At 23.7% G+C, this 22,025-nt stretch overlaps 3 protein-coding genes across 3 annotated transcripts; 1 reads left to right on the top strand and 2 right to left on the bottom strand.

Annotated features, from left to right (window-relative positions):
- Positions 1 to 654: 654 nt before the first annotated feature.
- Positions 655 to 4,723, bottom strand: LOC122502422 (putative uncharacterized protein DDB_G0282133). The gene is made up of 2 exons (XM_043612502.1): positions 4,532 to 4,723; positions 655 to 4,127 (listed from the first exon to the last, which is right to left on the bottom strand). Exon 2 carries the CDS (start codon positions 4,066 to 4,068, stop codon positions 1,219 to 1,221), a length of 2,850 nt encoding a protein of 949 aa, XP_043468437.1. The 5' UTR covers positions 4,069 to 4,127; positions 4,532 to 4,723; the 3' UTR covers positions 655 to 1,218.
- A 4,183-nt stretch (positions 4,724 to 8,906) lies between these two features.
- LOC122498615 (palmitoyltransferase ZDHHC6) lies at positions 8,907 to 21,978 on the bottom strand. The gene is made up of 7 exons (XM_043606472.1): positions 21,728 to 21,978; positions 12,896 to 13,077; positions 10,983 to 11,067; positions 10,608 to 10,882; positions 9,710 to 9,922; positions 9,389 to 9,576; positions 8,907 to 9,086 (listed from the first exon to the last, which is right to left on the bottom strand). Exons 1-7 carry the CDS (start codon positions 21,780 to 21,782, stop codon positions 8,945 to 8,947), a joined length of 1,140 nt encoding a protein of 379 aa, XP_043462407.1. The 5' UTR covers positions 21,783 to 21,978; the 3' UTR covers positions 8,907 to 8,944.
- Positions 14,240 to 20,250, top strand: LOC122498537 (antizyme inhibitor 2-like). The gene is made up of 7 exons (XM_043606351.1): positions 14,240 to 14,514; positions 15,011 to 15,087; positions 15,957 to 16,129; positions 16,338 to 16,638; positions 17,025 to 17,264; positions 19,458 to 19,666; positions 19,758 to 20,250. The coding sequence occupies exons 1-7, from the start codon at positions 14,331 to 14,333 to the stop codon at positions 19,852 to 19,854; spliced, it is 1,281 nt and encodes a 426-aa protein (XP_043462286.1). The 5' UTR covers positions 14,240 to 14,330; the 3' UTR covers positions 19,855 to 20,250.
- Positions 21,979 to 22,025: the final 47 nt, after the last annotated feature.

The following is a 22,025-nucleotide window of genomic DNA, read 5'->3' as shown; positions in this document are numbered from 1 at the left end:
TTGATTCGAAGGATTTATTAAAAGTTTAAAAAATAATTGAATTTTTCCAAAAAATTTTACTATTATTACAAATATAATTGAATTTTTTCAAAAAATTTTACTATTTACAAATATAATTGAATTTTTTCCAAGAATTTATTGAAATTCTATATAGAAAATAATTGAATTCTTTTGAAATATTTGATATCGAATAATGAAAAAAAAATTGAATTCTCTCGTGAGAAATTTTTTTGAAAATAATTGAATTGTTGCCAAAGATTTTATATCGAAAAAAGAAGAAATTGAATTCTATAGTGAAATTTTTTTGATAATAATTAAATTTTTGCAAAGATTTTACTATTTAAAAAAAAATTGAATTGTTTCGAAGGATTTATTAAAATTTTATAAAATAATTGTATATTTTAATGAAATGTTATTAAAATTTTATTTGAAAATAATTGAATGTTTGCAAAAAATTTTACTATTTATAAAAATAATTGAATTCTTCTTCTTTTAATTCTTCTTATTCTTTTCTTTTATTATTATTTATGTAAATAATTAGTTAATAATTGAATTTTTTTAAAGTTTTATTTTCAAACTACAAAATAATTTTCATGTAGTCGTAAAGAAACAACAAAATAATACAATATTTTTTTTAAAAAGTACATTTTTTTATTTTTGACGAAATTTATTCCAATCGGAATTTTTTTTAAAGATATTAAATCTAATTTCTAAATCGAATATTTTATTTCAGTAAATGAATAATCTCGCTAGACAAATTCTCTAAGCGTTGCAAAAATGAAAACAAACAAAAATTATATTTCTTGCATAGATTACAAGTTTTTTGCCAAAAACAGAATTGAATCAAAAATTTTTTACTCTTTTTTGTGTTTAATTAAATTTTATAATTTGGGAAGTTTTTTTAAGACATTTTTTTTAATTCTTACCCAAAATTTTATTAATGATTACCTACGTGAAATGGTGAAAAATCCCTTGAATTGGATCAAAAATTTTTTACACTTTTTTGTGTTTAATTAAATTTTATATATTGGGAAGTTCTTTTAAAACATTTTTTTTTAATTCCTACCCAAAATTTTAGTAATTACGTGAAGTGGTGAAAAATCCCTTGAATTAGATCAAAAAATTTTTACACTTTTTTGTGTTTAATTAAATTTTATAACTTGTGAAATTTTTTTTGAAACATTTTTGAAACATTTTTTAAAATTCTTACCCAAAATTTTAATAATGATCCTCCTTACGTGAAATGGTGAAAAATCCCTTGAACATTCCGACAAACGGTTGTATATACATTTCCTTGATAGAATTTATCGAACTGTTCGGTACACCCAAAAATAAATGGAAACCCTCTGGTGTTGTTGTCTCCTCCTGAGAATGAATTCTCCATTTTCTCGTGTTCAACGATGAATTTAATTTCTCCAATTTATCTAAAATAACTTCAGGCCTCTCCATTCGTCCCGGTATCCAAATAATCGCACGATAATATCTCTCAAGACACTCTAAATTAATCACCGATAAATTTGCATTTTTCCACGGTTTTAAATTTGGCACAATATCAATTAGCCAGTCGCGTGAAAATTCATCATCACACTCAACAATAATTCCACCGTGTCTTATGTAATAATTCCGAAAACGTGGATATGGTGGACAATTAATATTTTTAATTTCCATTAAAATCTCGTGGGAAATTTTATTTTTTTGAAATCTCGATATTCCGTTCTTACGGAAATTCTGTTGGACAATAACTTTTATTAGTTGACTGTCCTGGGAGAATAGATCTTCGTCGGAGAGTCGTGATTTTTTTAATGATAGAAAACTATTTTTATTTGTTTTCAACATTTGTTCGCGCTCCTGTTGCTGGATGAATGATTGCCAATCGTTGGAAAATGTCACCGGTTGAATGTAACAATCAACATTTTCGGAAGTTGTTGGTTGATAATGATTGTAAAATGAATTTGGTGATGCTGATGATAATGATAATGATAGTGAATAATTACATTCTTGCGAATAGTCCGAAAATTCATTATGTTGAAGTGAATTTGATAGATTTTCACGAAACGAATCATTCGAATAATCGACCATATTTACATTTTCCTGTAAATTTGAATCGAAAAATTCATTTTCTCTTGTTCCCAATCGTCTTCTGTCGAATGGAAATTTTTTCTCCTGATGATTAGCAGTTACGTTGTTTACGGTTGAAAATTCCGGATATTGATTCGTGAAATTCATCCTTGGACAAATTTCAGAATTATTTTTTTCTTGAATTATTTTTCCGAATTCAATTCTTGATTTTTTTGCTGGATTTGACAAATCACTTTGTTCTTTACGTTTAAATTGATTTCCGGAAGATGATGCTGATGAAATTCGATCCTCATTAGTGACTGAAATTTTTGATACCTTTTCAACAAAATTTCTATAATTATTATCAGTTGGTTCGGAGGGGAATTTTTTTTTCTCCTTTCTCGTCAATTTCGTGTTTCCATTCTTTCCTTGATTGGAACAATTTTGTTGATTTTGAGTTTGATTGAGAAATAGTGCTTGATTATTATTCATTTCATTGAATAATAAATTTGCCCAAGTTAATTGATTAAAAGAATTTCCTTGGTTTTGATGATTAATTCCTTGGTTCGGATGATTAATTCCTGGGTTTTGATGATTAATTCCTGGGTTTTGATGATTAGTTCCTTGGTTCGGATGATTAATTCTTTGATTCAATTGTAAAATGGATCCACTTCTTTGATGTTGAGGTTCGTGGGAAATTTGAATATTTTTTAAATTTTCCACAACTCTTTTCTGCCTTCGTCGTTCCTTTCTTTTTTGTTTTGAAATTTCAGAACGAAATTTTGATTTAATTTTTTTATTGCTATTAGCTTGATTTTTAGTTTTCGATGAATCGTTGGAAAATAAAGTTTCATCAGTTATGGTAATGACTTCAATATTCTTGGGAATAATTTCGGGTATTATTATAATACAATCGTCATCATTATCATTTTTGGGAGAATCTTCAATGTTTGGATTTTTTTCGGATGAATCTTGAATTTTGTTATTTTCTATAGAAGAATTTTTAGAAGAATTGTTGTTATTATCTTCTTTAGGAGAATTATCGCAATTATTAGCTTCTTTAGAAGAATTTTCTCCTTCTTGGCAATTTTTAGAAGTATCAACACATTCAGCTTCTTGAGGAGAAATTTCTCCTTCTTCGTAATTTTTAGAAGCATCAACACATTCAGCTTCTTCAGGAGAAATTTCTCCTTCTTCGTAATTTTTAGAAGCATCAACACATTCAGCTTCTTCAGGAGAAATTTCTCCGTCTTCGTAATTTTTAGAAGCATCAACACATTCGGTTTCTTCGGGGGAATTTTCTCCTTCTTGGCAATTTTTAGAAGCATCAACAGATTTATTATTATCATCAGAAATTTTTTCAGATTTTTCCGATTTTTCTGAAGAACATTCTTCATTATTTTGAACTTCAGAAGAGTCAGTGTCGTTTTTAGAAGAATTCTCAATTTTATCGTTTTGAAGAATATTCTCACTTATCTCTTGACAATCTTTAGAAAAATCGACTAATTTTTCACAAACTTGAGGAGAATCCTTCGCCTCATTATCGATATTTTTAATATTGCCATCATTATTAGAATTTATCACTTTATTCTGATTTTTAGCGTTATCATCATTATTTTGATCATTCTGAACAGAAATCTGAACGTTGTTGTCATTTTTAGAATTTTCATCCTTGGATGAATTTTGAATAACTTTATTCTTATCGTTTTTAGAAAAATCATCAATTTCACGAGTATTTTTATTTAAAGAATCATCAAGTTTATTGTCGATTTTTGAATCCTTATTTTGACAATATTTACAAGAATTATTCATTTCATTCATTTTATTGTCACTGTTGAAAGAATTGTTAATTTCTTCGTTATTTTCAGAAGAATCATCAAATTTTTTACATTCCTCAGAGGAATCATCAATTTTACACGAAGAATCTGCAATTTTATTATTTAACGCTAAATTCAAAGATTGATCGTCACATTTTTCTTCGGAAGAGGGAAATTTATTTGCAGATTCCATATTTCATTCTTTTTCAAAAAGAAAAAACGAGAAGGTGGAAATTTTTCCAAATTTCAGATCTGAAAGAAAAAAATTACCAATAATTTCAAAATGAAAAAAAAAGTAGAGTAAAAAGACAATTTTATTTTCAATACGATCCTAATAAACAATATTATAGTTATAAATTAATTATTATAAATTAATAAATATAAATTTATAATTCTAAAATAATATTTATAAATTATAATTTTATTAATAATTATAATTATAAAAATTAAAAAATTATTTTCTACATTTCTGATTAATTTTAGAATAAAGTAATAAATAAACAAAAAAAATTAATTAATATTAATTAATATTACAAGAATATTAATTATAATTGTAATTTTATTAAGTAATAAGATTCAAACAATTTTTGCATTGACACTAAAAATATTATAGGCTATTTTATACGAATATTTTTTAAAAACTAAAAAGTACTTGCCTGTTAAAAGCTAAATAGAAATATAGAATTTTTTTTCTCGCAAATTTTCTTCCTTTATTTGTCAATCAACTGTTTTTCTTTTTAGAATTTGATTTTTAGTAATAAACGCAATAAATGAACAAAGTAATGTTTATTTTGCAGGAGCAGAACTTTATACTTTCATTGTTTAGCGAACACGTGGTTGTGTGTTCGCAAAACTATCACATACTATATTGTAGTTTTGGGAACACACCATCATTTGGGGTATGTCCTCATTAATTGAGGTTATTTTGAAATTAAAATTTCTATCTCCTAAATTCAACAAAATAAAATTTGTTCTACAAGAAAATTTTGTGCAATTTAAGTAAAAATATTTTTAAAATAAAAATATTTACAATAAATTAGAAAAAAAAATCAATAAAAATATAAATATTATTATATTCTCAAAAAATATTAAAGATTCTCAACCCTGTCAGTGTAATTATCAAAGAGGGTTGCATACATTTGTATCAGAATGAAAAGAGCAGAATGACTATTATGTCGAATTCACAAAGGTAGAATCTGTAACTTTACGAATTTGTTTTTACCGAATACAAAATTTAAGAAAATTATTTTCACGAATTAACATTGACATAATTTTTATTTTCACTAAACAATAATTGATAGAATTTTAAAATAGTCGATTTCTTATTTAGTCGAAAGTTTAAAAATCCGAAATTTAATTTAACCTAATTTTATTTTGTCGAATGGTGGTTAAAATATAATGTGAATATTAACGAAATTTATTGTAGCCAAATTTATAACTAACCTAAATGTAACTGAACCGAAAAGTAATATTACATATTCCTTATTCTATAGAAATTAAAAATGTTCGAATTATTATGTAATCGAATATTACTATATAGAAAATTAATTTTAATCGATATTTCGAAATCTCGAAATGCAAATTAATCTAAACTAATATTTAAGGAAAATACAACTAAGCGAATTTATAATTACCCGAAAGCTAATTTGGTAGAGAATTTTTGTGAGTGAATTTAATTTGAGCCAAAAAGCAAGTAGCCGAAACGTCATCTGTTATAATCTTAAAGTGGTGGAAAAGCTATTTGTAAGAATGGTTAAATAGTCGAAGCGCCATCTGTTCGAATTGTCCAGAAGACGATTGGTGATTTAGTAGAATTGAAAAAACGTCGAATTTTAAAAACACCGAATTATCAATTTGTCGAATGCTCAGAACATCGAATTGTCAGTTCGTAGAATGATAAAAACGTCTAATGCTAAAAACATCGAATCCTCAAAAGTTCGAAAAAATTTGTTTGATCTAAATAAACATTTCTTTGTTTTAAGTTAATGTTTACTTAGATCAAACAAATTTTTTCGAACTTTTGAGGATTCGATGTTTTTAGCATTAGACGTTTTTATCATTCTACGAACTGACAATTCGATGTTCTGAGCATTCGACAAATTGATAATTCGGTGTTTTTAAAATTCGACGTTTTTTCAATTCTACTAAATCACCAATCGTCTTCTGGACAATTCGAACAGATGGCGCTTCGACTATTTAACCATTCTTACAAATAGCTTTTCCACCACTTTAAGATTATAACAGATGACGTTTCGGCTACTTGCTTTTTGGCTCAAATTAAATTCACTCACAAAAATTCTCTACCAAATTAGCTTTCGGGTAATTATAAATTCGCTTAGTTGTATTTTCCTTAAATATTAGTTTAGATTAATTTGCATTTCGAGATTTCGAAATATCGATTAAAATTAATTTTCTATATAGTAATATTCGATTACATAATAATTCGAACATTTTTAATTTCTATAGAATAAGGAATATGTAATATTACTTTTCGGTTCAGTTACATTTAGGTTAGTTATAAATTTGGCTACAATAAATTTCGTTAATATTCACATTATATTTTAACCACCATTCGACAAAATAAAATTAGGTTAAATTAAATTTCGGATTTTTAAACTTTCGACTAAATAAGAAATCGACTATTTTAAAATTCTATCAATTATTGTTTAGTGAAAATAAAAATTATGTCAATGTTAATTCGTGAAAATAATTTTCTTAAATTTTGTATTCGGTAAAAACAAATTCGTAAAGTTACAGATTCTACCTTTGTGAATTCGACATAATAGTCATTCTGCTCTTTTCATTCTGATACAAATGTATGCAACCCATCAAAGAATTCTACATCACTGACTTCCGGTTCAAAGAAAAAAATTCAAAATTTTTGTACCCCAAGAATTAGAATATAAAATAAAATATAAATCAAAAATAAATAAATAAAAATACAAATAAAATTAAAAATAGAAATCAAAAATAAAAATAAAATATAAATTAAAATATAAATCAAAATAAAATATGAATTATAAAATGTATTTATACATATAATAAAAAATAAAATATACTAAATTTACTTTTAAAATTAAAAGAATTAAAATGAAAGAATGTAGCATAAATAATTATTTGTAATTAAAGTAATTTTATGAAATTCTTCGAAATTAAAATTTAATTTAAAATTAAATTAAACTAAACGAATCAGTAACAATATAATCTGATTATTTAAAATTCAAAGTTGTATAAAAGTACTTTTAAAAATAAATTAAATTTTCCTTGATTAATTAAAATAATGTAAAGTGTTGTGTATAATTTAATAAAATAAACAAAAAATTTCCAATTACCAGGCCTTAAAATCGATTTTTTAAGTCACAAAAAAAAGTCGAGAAAAAGTCGTTTATTTAATTCAGTGTTGCAACAAAAATTTTATATTGTAAGATTGTAACTGTAGTTATTGTCCATGTTTTTTTAAAGTTATTAAGTTATAATATTTTTAAAAAATTATAATAAAGAAACTCTTAAAATTAATTTTTTGAAAATATTTTAAAATAATTTTTTAAAGATGTCTTTCAATTAAATGTACAATTAAAAAATTTCAAAACAATTGAATTTTGGTCAAATCTTTTAAAAATAATTGAAATTTGATAAAATCTTTTTAAAACAATTGAATTTTGGTAGAATCGTTTTAAAATTAATTGAAATTTGACAAAATCTTTTAAAAATAATTGAATTTTTTGAAAAATATAAAAATAAATAATCAAATTCTTGAAAAGTTAATTTTCAAAAATTGTAATAATAATATATGAAAAAAATCAATTATTTACAATTAAATTTTACAAAATTTCAATTATTCTAAATCTTTTTAATTGTATATTTCGAAAATTTGATTAGAAAAATTATTCAAAAATAATCTTTGTATTTTGTATTTTGCAGAAAATTCGAAAAAGTCACAATTTTTAAAAATAAGTCGAAAAAGTCATATAATATCCGAGGCCTGAATTACGTCAATTAAACATAAAAAATTCTAATACGATAAGAAAAAGACAACAAGAAGAAAGCACTGAAAACTGAATTTGCTCGCAATAAATATTTGAAAATGCATATAAATAAACAATCTTTTATCCAGATTTCATAATTTTTCTTTTCTTTCAATTAATTGTCGACGATTTCTCTCGTACATTGAACTCCCCCCAATAGATATTCTTGACTGATAAATATTCTTATAATAATTTATCAGTGTAAATATGATCACACGACAAAATATAGCTTATAAACATATATATTTAAAAAATCAGGAAGTCAATGCAATAATTCTGTTCGAGGCATTTTCATTATCTATTTAATTGATATATATGTATATATATAAACAAATATATAGATGTAAATAAATTAAAGTCATTGATTCTTATTTTGACACCAATATTCCTTTTTCAGTCTCGAACGTTTAGCATCAAAAATATTCCCAGCGGAATATTTTCAAAATATTCTTGAAAATATATTTTTCAAAGTTGAACAAAATTTCAAATTCAAAATACGATATATTTCGCACATTTCATAAAATTATAAAAATAATTTTCTATATATCGTAAATAAAATTGCCTCGAGCGAATGAAAATTAAAACAAACTTTTTTTTTACGTCCATTGGAAAATATTTATTTAATCACTTAAATATTTTTAATATTTGGCAAATGGCGAATTATATTGCAATATAATGACAATATATTTACGTTTAGAATTTAAGTAAAAAATGTCGTTGAATATAATTATTTTTACGGAAATATAGAAACGAAGCAATTCCTGAATTATTCTATAGAATAGAAATAAAAAAAAAGAAAACTTCTTCTGTGCGCTTTCTTTTTAAACCAAAAAACAAAAAAATGATAAATAAATAAAAATACTGCGTTGAATAAATAAAAGCATTTTTGAGAAAAATTTCTCATTAAAAGTTTCACATATATTAAAGTCGAAAAAAAATTATTTAAAAATTTATCAACAGTATGAAATTATTCGCAGAGAAGAAAGAAATAAAAAAATTTTTAACGTGATGGAATTTTTTTTTTTTAAAAGTTAAAATTGCCAATTAATCCACTTTAAAATGTGGATTTTTTACGGTTTCATTTTCGATAACTTCAATTGCGCACGGTCGAGGAAACCAGCCTCGAACACGATTCAATTTATTGTCCTTTGATTCCTCCTGTTCTCTTTCTCCAAATAGCCAATTTCTGTACAAAGGAAAAAAAATTAATTTTTAAAAATTAACAATTTTTGGTATATTTTTTTCTATTTTATAAACCAAATTTGGATAATATAATAAGTTTGGATCAATAATAATAATCTAAATATAATTTGGATTTTATAATCTAAATTTGGTTTATAAAATTAAAAAAAAAATTTTTTAATTGTAATTCGTAATTTTAATAAAATTCTATTAATAATTATTTATTAATATTTAGTTGATATATAAAATTAAATGAATAATTTTGTTTGTTTTTTAAATCTGTTAAAAAAAAAATTGAATACGAACTTGTTTCGTCGAGTGACGTTCACTATGTCACCGATTTTTAATTTTATTCGCGAATCATTAGTGAAAGGTGGCGAACAAAATACTTTAAAACCATGACTTATTGGTAGCCACGATCCCGATGCTGGTGCAATAATTCTGAATTTTCGGGCATGACGACGTTTTTCCATTTTTTGGGCCAATTGTTCCCGCTGTGAAAATTAGAAAACATTTTTGAAAAAAAAATTTTTTTTAAAATTATTTTCAAAATTTATTATTAATAAAATTTAGAAAGAAAATATAATAATATAATAATAAAAAAATTATTTAGAAGAAAATTTTTACCGTTAATGTGTATTGATCACAGCCATCAATAACAGGCCAATGAATTCCATCGCCTGACGGAATGCAATGCAAAGAAATCACTTGCTTAATATTCCCCATTCTTCCAATATCATAGGGATGAATAAATATTTCGTTCGTCTTGTAACGACGATATTGCGCCTTCGTAAAAATCCAGTCTTCGATCCCCGTTCTATTCCTTAGAATAGCGATTATCTGCAAATAGATTTTGCGAAATTAATTTATTTTGTTCTATTATTTTTTTTCTGAAAATTTAAAGTAAATATCAAATTTGTGAGGGTAGCGCAATTCTTTCCTACGGCCCTGGGCGACTGATCGACGCAGCGTTCTCTGCGCACGCGCAACCCTTCCACTGCCTATAATTCCGAGAAAAAACCCCCACCCCATCTTGAGACTATAAAAGCAAGACGCACAGTTCCTTCCCAACATTACGAGTTGAGTCGCTGAGTAGAAAGGACAAATTTTATCGGAATTTTCTTTTCTGCAAAACAACTAACTAGTTAAATTATAGCCTTCAGCTATTAAATTAGATTTGAATAAGAAATTAAATAGTCTTTGCATCTCAATAAATAAGTTAAAAATATACAACAGTAGGAATAGTTATTTTTGTACCAAGGGCAAAAAAAGGTGATTGTGACGAAGAAGAGTTGAAGGGACCGAGGAGACCTTTCCGCACCCGAGGCAAAGCCGAGGTTGCGGAAAGGTTGACGAGGTCCCCAAAATCTCACCTTCATCGGAATCTCCATACAATTAAAAAAAATTATTTGAATTATTATATTATTTGTAAAAAAAAAATTGTTGTGGGAATTCCAATGAAGGGGAGATTTCGGCGACCAAATGCCCTGATACTTAATTCTATAGAAGAATATTAGAAACTTACTTGAAAATAAAGTAACATGCCGACAGCAATGACGACTCCTATTGATAAACCAATGGTGAAAATTGCGAGAAAAAGAATAAGTAATGATGGCGGTGGAAACATCATGGTCCTCGGTGAAAAAATTTGCATAATCCATGAGATTAAAATAATTGTCGAAAGTAAAGAGCCACCAACAGCACTTGCTAGAAATGCCGTGAAATAGCCATGATTTAAATGTCCAACACAATTATTTATCCATGGACAATGATGATCCATTTTCATGACACAGCGACCACCTTTAAAAATATTGTCAATTTTTGCTTTACGTTTTCCAAGATCCTATAAATTTAACATTTAGATTAAAAATTAGTTAATTAAATGCATATTTGAACTTACAACTTCTACAATGATGAGATCGTGGTGCTTTATAGCCTTGACAAATTGAGCAAAACTGAAGGTATTCGCAATCAGATTCATCTTTCTGTAACAATTGATAAAAACGATAAAGTTTTACATTTTCATTTTAAGAATAAAAGAGGTAATTGAATTTATCGATCTAATGACATGAAACTTTTAAAAGTATAATGACATGGAAATTCTGCAAACATATATTATACACCTTCCAGATCAGGTTCTGTTTAAAATCAAACTTGGAATTTCAATAATTTATTTCATTCCTGCAAATATGATTTTATTGCATCATCCTTTTCTTCGGCGGTAATAGAAATCGTATGCTGATTACAGAAATACATAAATGAGCAGGTAATTGAATAATGGAATGATTTATATTCTGATAGGGTCGTTTAAAGTCGTCACACTTTTAGCGGACTTTACATACCCAACCACTGAGGGATAAAGCTTGCGGTTGTAGATTTTATTTAATTTTAATTTATTGTATTGTAAATTTTGCTTTTAACTATTGACGCATGGTATCCGCAGAGATTGGAAAAGGCAAAAGTCTTACGACAGTTCCGAGGGTGGATAAAAGGTCTCCAAAAGAACAGTTGGTTCCACAACTGTATTAATCAGAATTTAGGTGAAAAGATCTAGTTACATTACTAAACCGAGTTCACCGACTTAAACTCTGGTTCAAAAAAAGTTTTGGAACCGACTTTTAGTGGTTAGGGGCTGGTAGTAATTCACCAGCTATTTAAGTTGAAATAATTTAGTAAGACCTACTCGTTTACTTTTGGTTAAATCACTAATTCTTGCTCTCTTTGATTATTGTTGCCCTGTCTATGAAGATATCATCAGTTCTGATTTAAATCAGAAATCTCAACTCGTCTACTTTTGGTTAAATCACTAATTCTTCCTCTCTTTGATTATTGTTGCCCTGTCTATGATGACATCAGTTCTGATTTAAATCAGAAACTTGAAAGATCCTTAAATGCTTGCATTCGTTTTATTTATGATCTGCTGAAGTTTGTGCATTTATCGAAATATAGAATCAAGTCTGGGTTATTAAATGTTGCAACACGTAGTCAAGAATCTTACTTACTATATTCAATTTTCAAGACGAAGACATCCATTTTACCTACTTAATTTTTTTGAGTTCAAAAATCTTAATCCTAATCTTATTCTAGAATCTTAATTCATTAATATTTTTGAACACATAACAGGCTCCGGGAAAGAAAACAAATCTTAAATATACCTGCACAACGAACTTGCAAAATGCAGCGATCTTTTAGAGTAACAGGAGCTAGACTATGAAATAAATTAAATTCTGTCATAACGGATGCTCCCAATAGTATCAGTTTTAAAAAGTTATTTTTTGAACTTTTATTTAAAACAAGTAATGAAATTTTTAATGTTACTTATTGGTAGCATTTTCTTTAATATTTTCTTTCTTTCTCATCATTTATATAAATTTTATAATTTATATTTTGATTGTTTAATGCAATATAGTGTAATTCTATCTATTTTCATCAAATAATAGGTACTTTTGTTATATTCACTGTAAAAAAAAGGTTCTAAACTAGATCTCTAATTTCGGTATTAAAATTAAAACAAATTACGATTTAGGTAATTACGATTTAGTACCAAAATTGATACTAAAATCGTACCTTTCTTTTTACAGTGTCAGTATTAAGTTTGATATATTTTATGATTGTTGTTTGCTCAACTTCATTATATAAGTTTTTTTTAGTATAAATAATATTGATTAAACAAAATAATATTATAATGTACCTGTTCCTTGAAGGGTTCTTTAGCCCTAGGAACTGTAAATATTTTTAAATAAATAAATCGAAATAAAAAAACTCAATTCTTAAAAATCAAAAATGCAAAATAAAAATAAATTCTTTACTCACCGGCCACCAATTTAAGGGCAAAAATCCCGGTCCCTCGTAAATGGCATATATAAAATGATAGAGTGTCGATCCACTGAGACTAGAGAAAAGTAAAAAATTTATTGCACCCAAAAAACTCTCCTGAGGTGGCATTAATTGTCTGATACAGTGTATCGTCATTAATGTTATTATTTTTATTAGAGCTGAAAAATAAAAAAAATTCTATAAATTATGTACTCTAATTAATCAATTACCCAAATAGTACAACATTTTAGATTAATATTGCCAATGTTGCTGCAATATTGACGCAATATTGGTCTCAAACATTCCTCTATTTGGATTTACAATAATTATTTATTTATTCATTAATATTAATAATAAAATTATATAAATAAAAGATGTTTTAGTTTTTTTGTTCGGCCAAACAAAAAAAAACATCTTTTATTTATATACAATTTTATGCCTTCCAAAAATATTGAATTAATAATAATATTAGAAACAATAATTAATAAAATATCGTTGATTTATAATTCGAAGAATTTTAAATGAGGAAACAATTTAAAATAAACCTTTTTTTTGGAGCGTGGAGATAAAAAAAATCTCAATATAAATAAAATGAATTTAAACATTCATCTGAAAAAGAAATGATTTCTTTTTTAAAATTATGCGTATAAGAAATATATTTAAAGCAACAATCTTATTCACAAAAGATTAGTCCTCTCTTTTCTTTAATTATGATAACCAGATGAAGAATAAAGGAAGTATTTCATCGCGTATCTATAATTATCAATTGTTTTATTTTTAAAATAATTCTATTTGAAAAGAAAAGAATTTGTTAATTAAATCTTCTTTTTCTTTTTGAAAAACGGTTTAATTTTCTTTTCTACAGGAATATGGAAAAAAATTAGAAAATAATTTAAAACAAAAATGAACTTAGATCATAGACTTTATATAAACCAATCAGAATTGTTAAAATGTGAATCTCAAGTGTCCTTTGTGAATTCAGGGGGAAAAAGAGTTTATCAAAAACAATGCGTTACACACAAGAAATGCTCAGTTGCTTCTTAACTATCGTTATATGATTTACTTTTTACACACCCTTATAAATTAACAGAACTTTATTAGTTTTTCCTTATTTCTTCATTTATTTCTTTTTTTTCATTATTACTTTTTAATTGTCATTCTTTACTTAATTTTTCTTTTGGTAAAAAATAATTTTTCGCTTTTTAATAAACAATTTTAATAAATAATTTTTCTTGTGATTATATTATTACTTTTATTATTATTATTAATATTATTTTTGTTACTACTATTGTTTTTATTGATATTTTAATTATTATTATTTCAATTATTTTTGTTATTTTAATTATTATTATTATTATTACTATTATTTTCATTATTATTTTAATTATTATTATTACTATTATTTTTTTTTGTTATAATTAAATAAAAAAAAATGAATTGTCTTCAAGTAACAAACGTCGAAATTGTTGATGATTTTATGAATGATGAGGACATTATTAAAAAAATCACAAAAACACAAACGGATGAAGATTCATTTTTTGTTCTTGATGTCGGTGATTTAATAAGAAAACATAAAATTTGGTTGAAAGAATTCCCAAGAATAACACCACATTTTGGTAAGTAAACCATGAAATAATTATTTATAAATAATAATTTTTTTTTCACTTCTAAGAAAATTCTTAATTTCTTCACAAATTTAATATTAAAAGTCATTTATATTTTCTTAATAAAATTATTATAAATAAATATACAAATTCATAAAGTATAAATAAAAATATATAAACAAAATATTTAAAAATTTTTTAAAAATATAAAATATATGCAAATTTTATAAATAAAATAGAGAAAAATTGAAAATCGATTAAATTAAATAATAATTATAATAATAATAATAAATAATAATAATATAATAATAATAATAATAATAATAATAATAATAATAATAATAATAATAATAATAATAATAATTAATTATAAATTATAGTTAAATTAAATTAAATTAAATTTTTACTACAATAAATATTTTTAATTCAGACATAAATTTCAATTATTTGATTTTACGATTATTTTAAATCATCGTATCATTAATAATTATTGCTATCAATTTTTTAGCCGTAAAGAGCAATTCAAATTCAATGGTCATTAAAACGTTAGCCGCACTCAATGGAAATTTTGATTGCGCTTCACTGGTGAGTTGAGAAAAAAATAGAAAATTGTTAAATAAAAAACAATTATTAATAATTTTAAAATAAAATTCTCATTTCCTTAATCTAACTTCATTAATTATTATAATTTCTTATTTTAAAACAATTAATTAAAATGAACCAAATTTCCAAATCAATTAATCAGAAAAAATAAAATAATTTATTTATAAATAATTAGAAATAATTTACTTACAAATAATTATGAATAATTTATTTACAAATAGTTAGGAATAATTTATTTACAAATAGTTAGGAATAATTTATATACAAATAATTATAAATAATTTATTTTCAAATAATTAAGAATAATTATTTGTAAATAATGTATCAATTTTACTAAAAATAATTTTATCAATTTATTTCTTATAACTTCAGTCAAGGATAATTTAATTCGAAAGACTAATCGTTTAATGCAGTAGGTAATAATTGAAGAGCAAAAAATTTGAAAAATTCAAAATTATAGAGTACAATAAAAATAAATAATAAGGAAAACTAACATTTTTCTTTCCGCTTTAATTAATTCGATTTGTTTCCGAGTAACTAAGGTTTTTATTTTCAATCGTATACAGGCTTATGAATATAACGATTAATTATATACGAACAGTCAAGTTAATTGTCATCAACTTTTTTGAAAACGAGAAATAAATTGCGCTCTATTAAAATTTTTATAGGAAAAAAATTGTAATTTTTCGAATTATTTATTTCTTTTTTCAATAAGAAAAAAAAAGGAATTTAATTCATGAAATAAAATTTCCTTAAATTGAGAATAGAGATTAAAAATTTCTTTTTTAAGAATTAAAAAATTTTTTTTTTTTCATGGAATAATTAATTTGTTTATTATTATTTTTTGTTAGCAAGAGATAATGCAAGTTATGGAATGTGGTGTGACTGGAGACAGAATTATTTTCGCTCATCCAGTAAAATTCCCATCGCACGTGAAATACGCTAAAAAAGTTGGCATTCAACGAATGACAGTTGACAATCCGAATGAAGTACATAAAATTAAAACTCTATTTCCAGAAGCAAAGTGAGTTACTGATTGTATTTTTATTTTTTACTACTAAATCCGTTTCAATTTTTTTTTTCTTAACTTTATAGAATGTTTATATTCTTAAATATAAATATTATAAATAATTTATATTCTTAAATATAAATATTATAAATAATATTTATTTATTTATAGTAAACGGGTTGTAATAAATATTATATTTATATATTAAAATTTCCATTTATAGAATAGTGATTCGAATACGTTGCGATGCAAAAAAGGCGGAAATAAATTTGGGCAACAAATTTGGCTGTGATCCCGATCGTGAGGCAAAGGAATTAATTAATTTAATTAAAAAATTGGGACTACATCTTCATGGTTTTAGTTTTCACGTTGGAAGTCTTTGCAGAGAAGCAGAAGCCTTTAGTCGGGGAATTAAAGTCTGCAATAATTTAATCGATTATGCAAAATTAATTGGATGTAAAGAAGTGTGTCTTATTGACATTGGCGGGGGATTCCCTGGAGAAAATGACGCAAATATCCGAGAAGTGAGTTTTTTTTTTTGTTCTAAAAAATAAATAAAAAATCGTATTTTCAATGTTACAAGCAAAAGAAAAAAATATGATAACTTTTACTATACCCAAGGTAAATTTTTTTATACTAAGAAAAGTTTGATAATTTTTATTCAACTCAACTTGAAAATTTATTATTTTTGAACTGTAAAATAATAAAAGTTTCCTTGCAAGCTTGGATAGTAATTTTTATACGGAAATAATAAAAGTTGTCAAAAATTTTCCTGATAAAAGATTAAGTGAGAAAATTTTTATACGGAAATAGGAAAAGTTGACAAAAAAGTGCAGTTGTTTATTTTCCGTGTAAAGTAAAATAATTGCAAACTTTGGATTTTTTTAATATTTAAAAATTTTAAATAAAGTTTACAGAAGTGATAAATGAAGCACTAAAGGATGTTGATTCGTCAATAAAAATTATCAGTGAACCTGGAAGATATTATGTTACTTCTGCATTTAAATTGGTGGCCCAAGTTCAAGGGAAAAAAAGATTTATTCATGAGAATGAGGAAAGATTTGTTTATTATATCAATGAAGGTGTATTTGGATCGTTTAAAGACGAAATGATGGGATTAGAAGCAAGAGTGCCAACTTCCCTAAGAAAAGTAAGTATTTAAACAAGGAATTTTCATCAGTGAGGAAAAATTTCTAATGAGCTTAATAAAATAAACTTTATGCACTTTTTCCTTCTTCTATTTTTAGTTTTTCTTCCTCTATAAAGTTTTTTTCAGTTCAAAAATTACTCATTTCTTTCAATAAAAATGAAGACCAAAAATTCGATCATTTTTTTCTTGAAATTTATATAAATAAAATAATTAGCTAAACTTTAATCATTTTATTTTATTCAATTCCAAATCAATTCTTATTAGAAAGTTCTACAAGAATTCAATTATTTAAATACAAAAATAAATAATTTATTAAATAATTGAATATTTTTTAAATTTCAATTTTTATAAAGAACTTTATCTTCATAATTATAATTGAATTCTTGCAACGTATTTTATTACAATTCTTAAAAAATAATTGAATTCTTGAGAAAAATTTTATTAATTAAGAAAATAATTAAATTCTAGAGAAAAATTCAATTATTTACGAAAAAAATTGAATTCTTGCGAAGAATTTTATTGATTAAGAAAACAATTGAATTCTTGAGATGAATTGTTTTAACTATATAAGAAGATAATTGAATTCTTGCAACGAATTTTATTACAATTCTTAAAAAATAATTGTATTTCTGAGAAGAATTTTATTAATTAAGAAAATAATTGAATTCTTTTAAAAAATCTTTTAAAAATTATATCGAAAACAATTGAATTATTCTAAAGAATATTTTTCATTAAAATTTTAATAATATTAATTGAATTCTTGCAACTATTATTATTAAAATTTTCAAAAATAATTGAATTAGTAAGAAGAATTTTATTATTTATAAAAATAATTGAATTCTTGCGAAGAATCTAAAAAAAAATCTTTTTAAAGAAATGATTTTTTTCGAAAAATATTAGGGAAATTTTATTTTGCAAAGAATTTTATTAAAATGCCTCAAAATAATTGGATTCTTTCCAAGAATTATTTATGTAAATAATTGAATTCTTGGGAAGAATTTTATTAAAATTTAAAAGAATGATTGAATTATGTATAACAAACAAATTTAATTAAATTTGTATTTAAAATAATTGATTTTTATCGAACAATTTTATTAAAATATTTGAAAATACCTTGAAATCCTGTGATGAGTTTTATTATTTATGAAAATAATTCAAAATTCTTCCAAAGAATTTAAAAAACATATTTTTTTAAATAATTGATTTTTCCGAGAAATTGAAATTAAATTTTTAAGAATAATTACTGTTTTTGAGCAATTTCTATATACTTCTATTGAAAATAATTGAAATCCTGCGATGAATTTTAGTATTTATTAAAATAATTGAACATTTTCTAAAAATTTTATTAAAATTTTCAAAAATAATTGAATTTCTGAGAAGAATTTTATTATTTATGAAAATAATTGAATTATTGCGAAAAACTTTATTAAAATGTTTAAAAAGAATTGAATTTCGGTGAAAAAATTTGTTATTTTTGAAAATATTTGAATTTTTCATACAAATTTTATAAACATTGTTTTAAATAATTAATCTTTTCGAAATATAGTAAATATTATGAAAATTTTATTTTAAATAATTGAATTCTTGTGGAATACTTTATTTGTGAAAATAATTGAATTTTGCAAAGAATATTTTTAAAATGCCTCAAAATAATTTAATTTTCGAGAATAATTTTGTTATTTATCTTTAATAATTGAATTCTTTCGAAGAATTATTTATATATAAATAATTAAATTCTTGGGAAGAATTCTATTAAAATCAAGAATAATTGAATTATTTCAAAAAAATTTAATTAAAATTATGTATTTAAAATAATTGATTTTTTTCGAATCATTTTATTAAAATATTTGAAAATAATTAAATTCCTGTGAAAAATTTTAATATTTTTGTAAAAAATTAAATTCCTGTGAAAAATTCTAATATTTTTGTAAATAATTAAATTCTTCGAAAGAATTAGAAAAATATTTTTTTTAAATAATTGATTTTTTCGAGGAATTGAAATTAAATTTTTAAGAATAATTACATTTTTTTGCACAATTCCTGTAAAATTGTATTAAAAATAATTGAATTCCTGTAAAAATTTTTTTATTTATAAAAATAATTGCATGTCTCCGAAGAATGAGTCATTATTTTGATGAATACAATTTTGATTTAAAATAAAAAATTTCTTTTCCTAACATAATTAATTTATAGGTAGACAACAACGAATTATTTGTCAGTACAATGTGGGGACAAACTGCCGACGAATTGGATTGCATTTTAAAAAATGTCCGACTTCAAAAATTCGAAATTGGCGATTGGTTAATTTGGAAAAATATGGGAGCCTACACGATAAGTTTAGCTGCATCATCGCATGGTTTCACTTTATCGAGGGTCTATCCCATCATACGAAGAACTGAATGGTAAATTATAAAAAAAATTTTAAAAAAAGAAAATTTAAAAAAAAAAATTTTTTCTAAATTAAAATAATGCAAAAAATTCTCATCTCTACAGGGAAATTGTGTGCGCTGAGGAAAGATTAACTAACGGTAATGTAAACGAGAAACAGAAAATTTACCGACTCTTTGAGAAAGATGATAAACGATATTAAAAATTTCCGGAAAATAAGATCAAAAATTTAATAGTCCATGACATTTAATGTTAAAAATTAACGAGTTGAAAGAATAAAAGTGAAAAGGAATAAAAATGTTTCGAGAAAAAAAACTTTTATATATTTAACAGTAAGATAAAAGGAGAGTCCAAAAAAAAAAGAATAAACAATTTTCTCCAATGCAGAGGATACGATATTCTTTTATATCAGCGATAAGAAGTGGAAATTCATTAATCATTTCTCAACAAAAGAAAAATCTTAAATAATAAACATGATATCACAATAAGAATATTTCCATTGATTCAAGTATGATTTGTATTATTGTAAATAAATGAGGTGAAATCTTGTTACAAAATGCACTACTTAATATAATTAAATATACATTGAGAAAACATATACCAGGATTGTCACAAAAATATAATTTTCTTTTTCCCTTACCCTAAAGAATATTCTGATTTCCTCTAAAAATTATTACATATACTCAAAAAAAAATGTTCTGTATTTATTTATAAATTTAACTTTAATTATAAAATTATTCAGAAACACCAATAACTTATTTTTTTTAAATAAATATTAAATCATTATTATTTTTCCTTAGGAATTAAAATTCTTCAAAAAATTCAAATTCAAACTTTTTTGGAATTCAACGAATTCAACAATTTATAATAATTAAAAATGACCGAGTGATAAAATCATTACTTTATATATTAAAAGAATATTGTTACTGTAACTATTTTTCAAAATTATTTTCATCATTTCAATTAAAAACCTATTCTGAAAGTTCATCTATTTATGAAAATTGCAAACGCCAACTCTTTTAAAATTCAATTAATTTTGAAATATTTAAGTAAAAGTATGCATTAAAAAATTTATAAGTAATTATTTTATTATTAAAAAAGAAATTATTGTGAAAGTCGATCACACTCCCTTAATAACTATTACTAAAATCAAATTTAACATTTAAGGGAGTGTAAAAGTCGATACGATTTTCCCAATAGAGCTCTATGTAAAAATCGTATATCTCTGACATCCCCCTTAAGTACTAATTGACTTTTAGTTTTAAACTATTTTTATATACTATTACAATATTGATAATAATTAATTACATACTTAATTTTGCATAATTTTATATTAAATAAATTCCAGTCAATAAATAATTACAAGAAGAAGAATTCAACTTTATCGACCGAAAGACATCTATCAGAAGCCAATCGAACTTCTAATAGAACTATTTTCTTAAGATAATATGGATTTTTCGACAAATTATTAAATACGTATTAAATATTCTTAAAAAACTAAGCTATGTGGTCGAGTGCAAATTTTATTATTAATTTTTTAAATAACTTAAACTCCGATAAGTAATTAAATTTTTCAAATCTTTTATTTTTATAAAGATATTTACTTAAAAAAAAACTTATTTTCACACAAAATAATTAATTTTTCACTTAGAATCAAATAATAATGAAATAATACTTTGAACAAATAACATTTATGATGTATAACAATTCGAAAATTTAACATTTTCGTCAAATAATAATTTGATTGCATATAAATCAAATATCAAATAGTCATTAAGTAAGTTAGGTTATGTATATGTTATGTATAGTTATTCGGAGAACAAAATTATATTTCTGAAGAATCTAGGTTTTATTCTAAAAACTGTTTCGTAAAAATGAAAATATATGACAAAAATTAATCATTTATTTAAAAATAATAAATTATGATTCGAAATTGTATTTGGAAAATTGTATTTGAATTTAAAAATTATATATGAAAATTCGTGCGTAAGATAAAATTTGTATTGAATCTTATAATATAATTACAGAAGTCTACACTTATTTAAATTATAATTATTTTTAAAAATATTACATACCTAGTGCCGTAAGTGGGCCCCAGTGAAAAACTTTTTTCATCGGACCGGTACACATCCTTAATTTTTAAAATAAATTTTTCTTATTCAAACATAATTTTTTAAAACTTCAACTACTCTACGCACAACTTTCATGTCAATTTATTAAAAAAAAGATAAACTCAGTCACGTTATTTTCAATTCTTCATTTTCATTTTTAAAAGCTTGTGTTAGAAAATTCTTCCGAATCATTCTCTGTACACAAACTTGATGTTTTAGTTGTTGGTATAGGGTAGAGGTAGAATTGAGAATGCTTCGTGAT

The sequence above is a fragment of the Leptopilina heterotoma genome, unplaced genomic scaffold (genome assembly GCF_015476425.1).
Source record: "Leptopilina heterotoma isolate Lh14 unplaced genomic scaffold, ASM1547642v1 Lhet_0, whole genome shotgun sequence".
In the NCBI taxonomy this organism is placed as follows: domain Eukaryota; kingdom Metazoa; phylum Arthropoda; class Insecta; order Hymenoptera; family Figitidae; genus Leptopilina; species Leptopilina heterotoma.
Note: the sequence above shows the minus strand (reverse complement) of the source record. Positions and strands in the feature narration are given on the sequence as shown.

Coding starts and splice junctions, on each gene's coding strand:
- LOC122502422 (XM_043612502.1), bottom strand. CDS start 4,068: ATGGAATCTGCAAATAAATTTCCCTCTTCCGAAGAAAAATGTGACGAT.
- LOC122498537 (XM_043606351.1), top strand. CDS start 14,331: ATGAATTGTCTTCAAGTAACAAACGTCGAAATTGTTGATGATTTTATG. Junction 14,515..15,010: donor AAGAATAACACCACATTTTG/GTAAGTAAACCA, acceptor TCAATTTTTTAG/CCGTAAAGAGCAATTCAAAT. Junction 15,088..15,956: donor ATTTTGATTGCGCTTCACTG/GTGAGTTGAGAA, acceptor ATTTTTTGTTAG/CAAGAGATAATGCAAGTTAT.
- LOC122498615 (XM_043606472.1), bottom strand. CDS start 21,782: ATGTGTACCGGTCCGATGAAAAAAGTTTTTCACTGGGGCCCACTTACG. Junction 10,883..10,982: donor ATCTCATCATTGTAGAAGTT/GTAAGTTCAAAT, acceptor ATATTTTTAAAG/GTGGTCGCTGTGTCATGAAA. Junction 9,577..9,709: donor GTGATCAATACACATTAACG/GTAAAAATTTTC, acceptor TAATTTTCACAG/CGGGAACAATTGGCCCAAAA.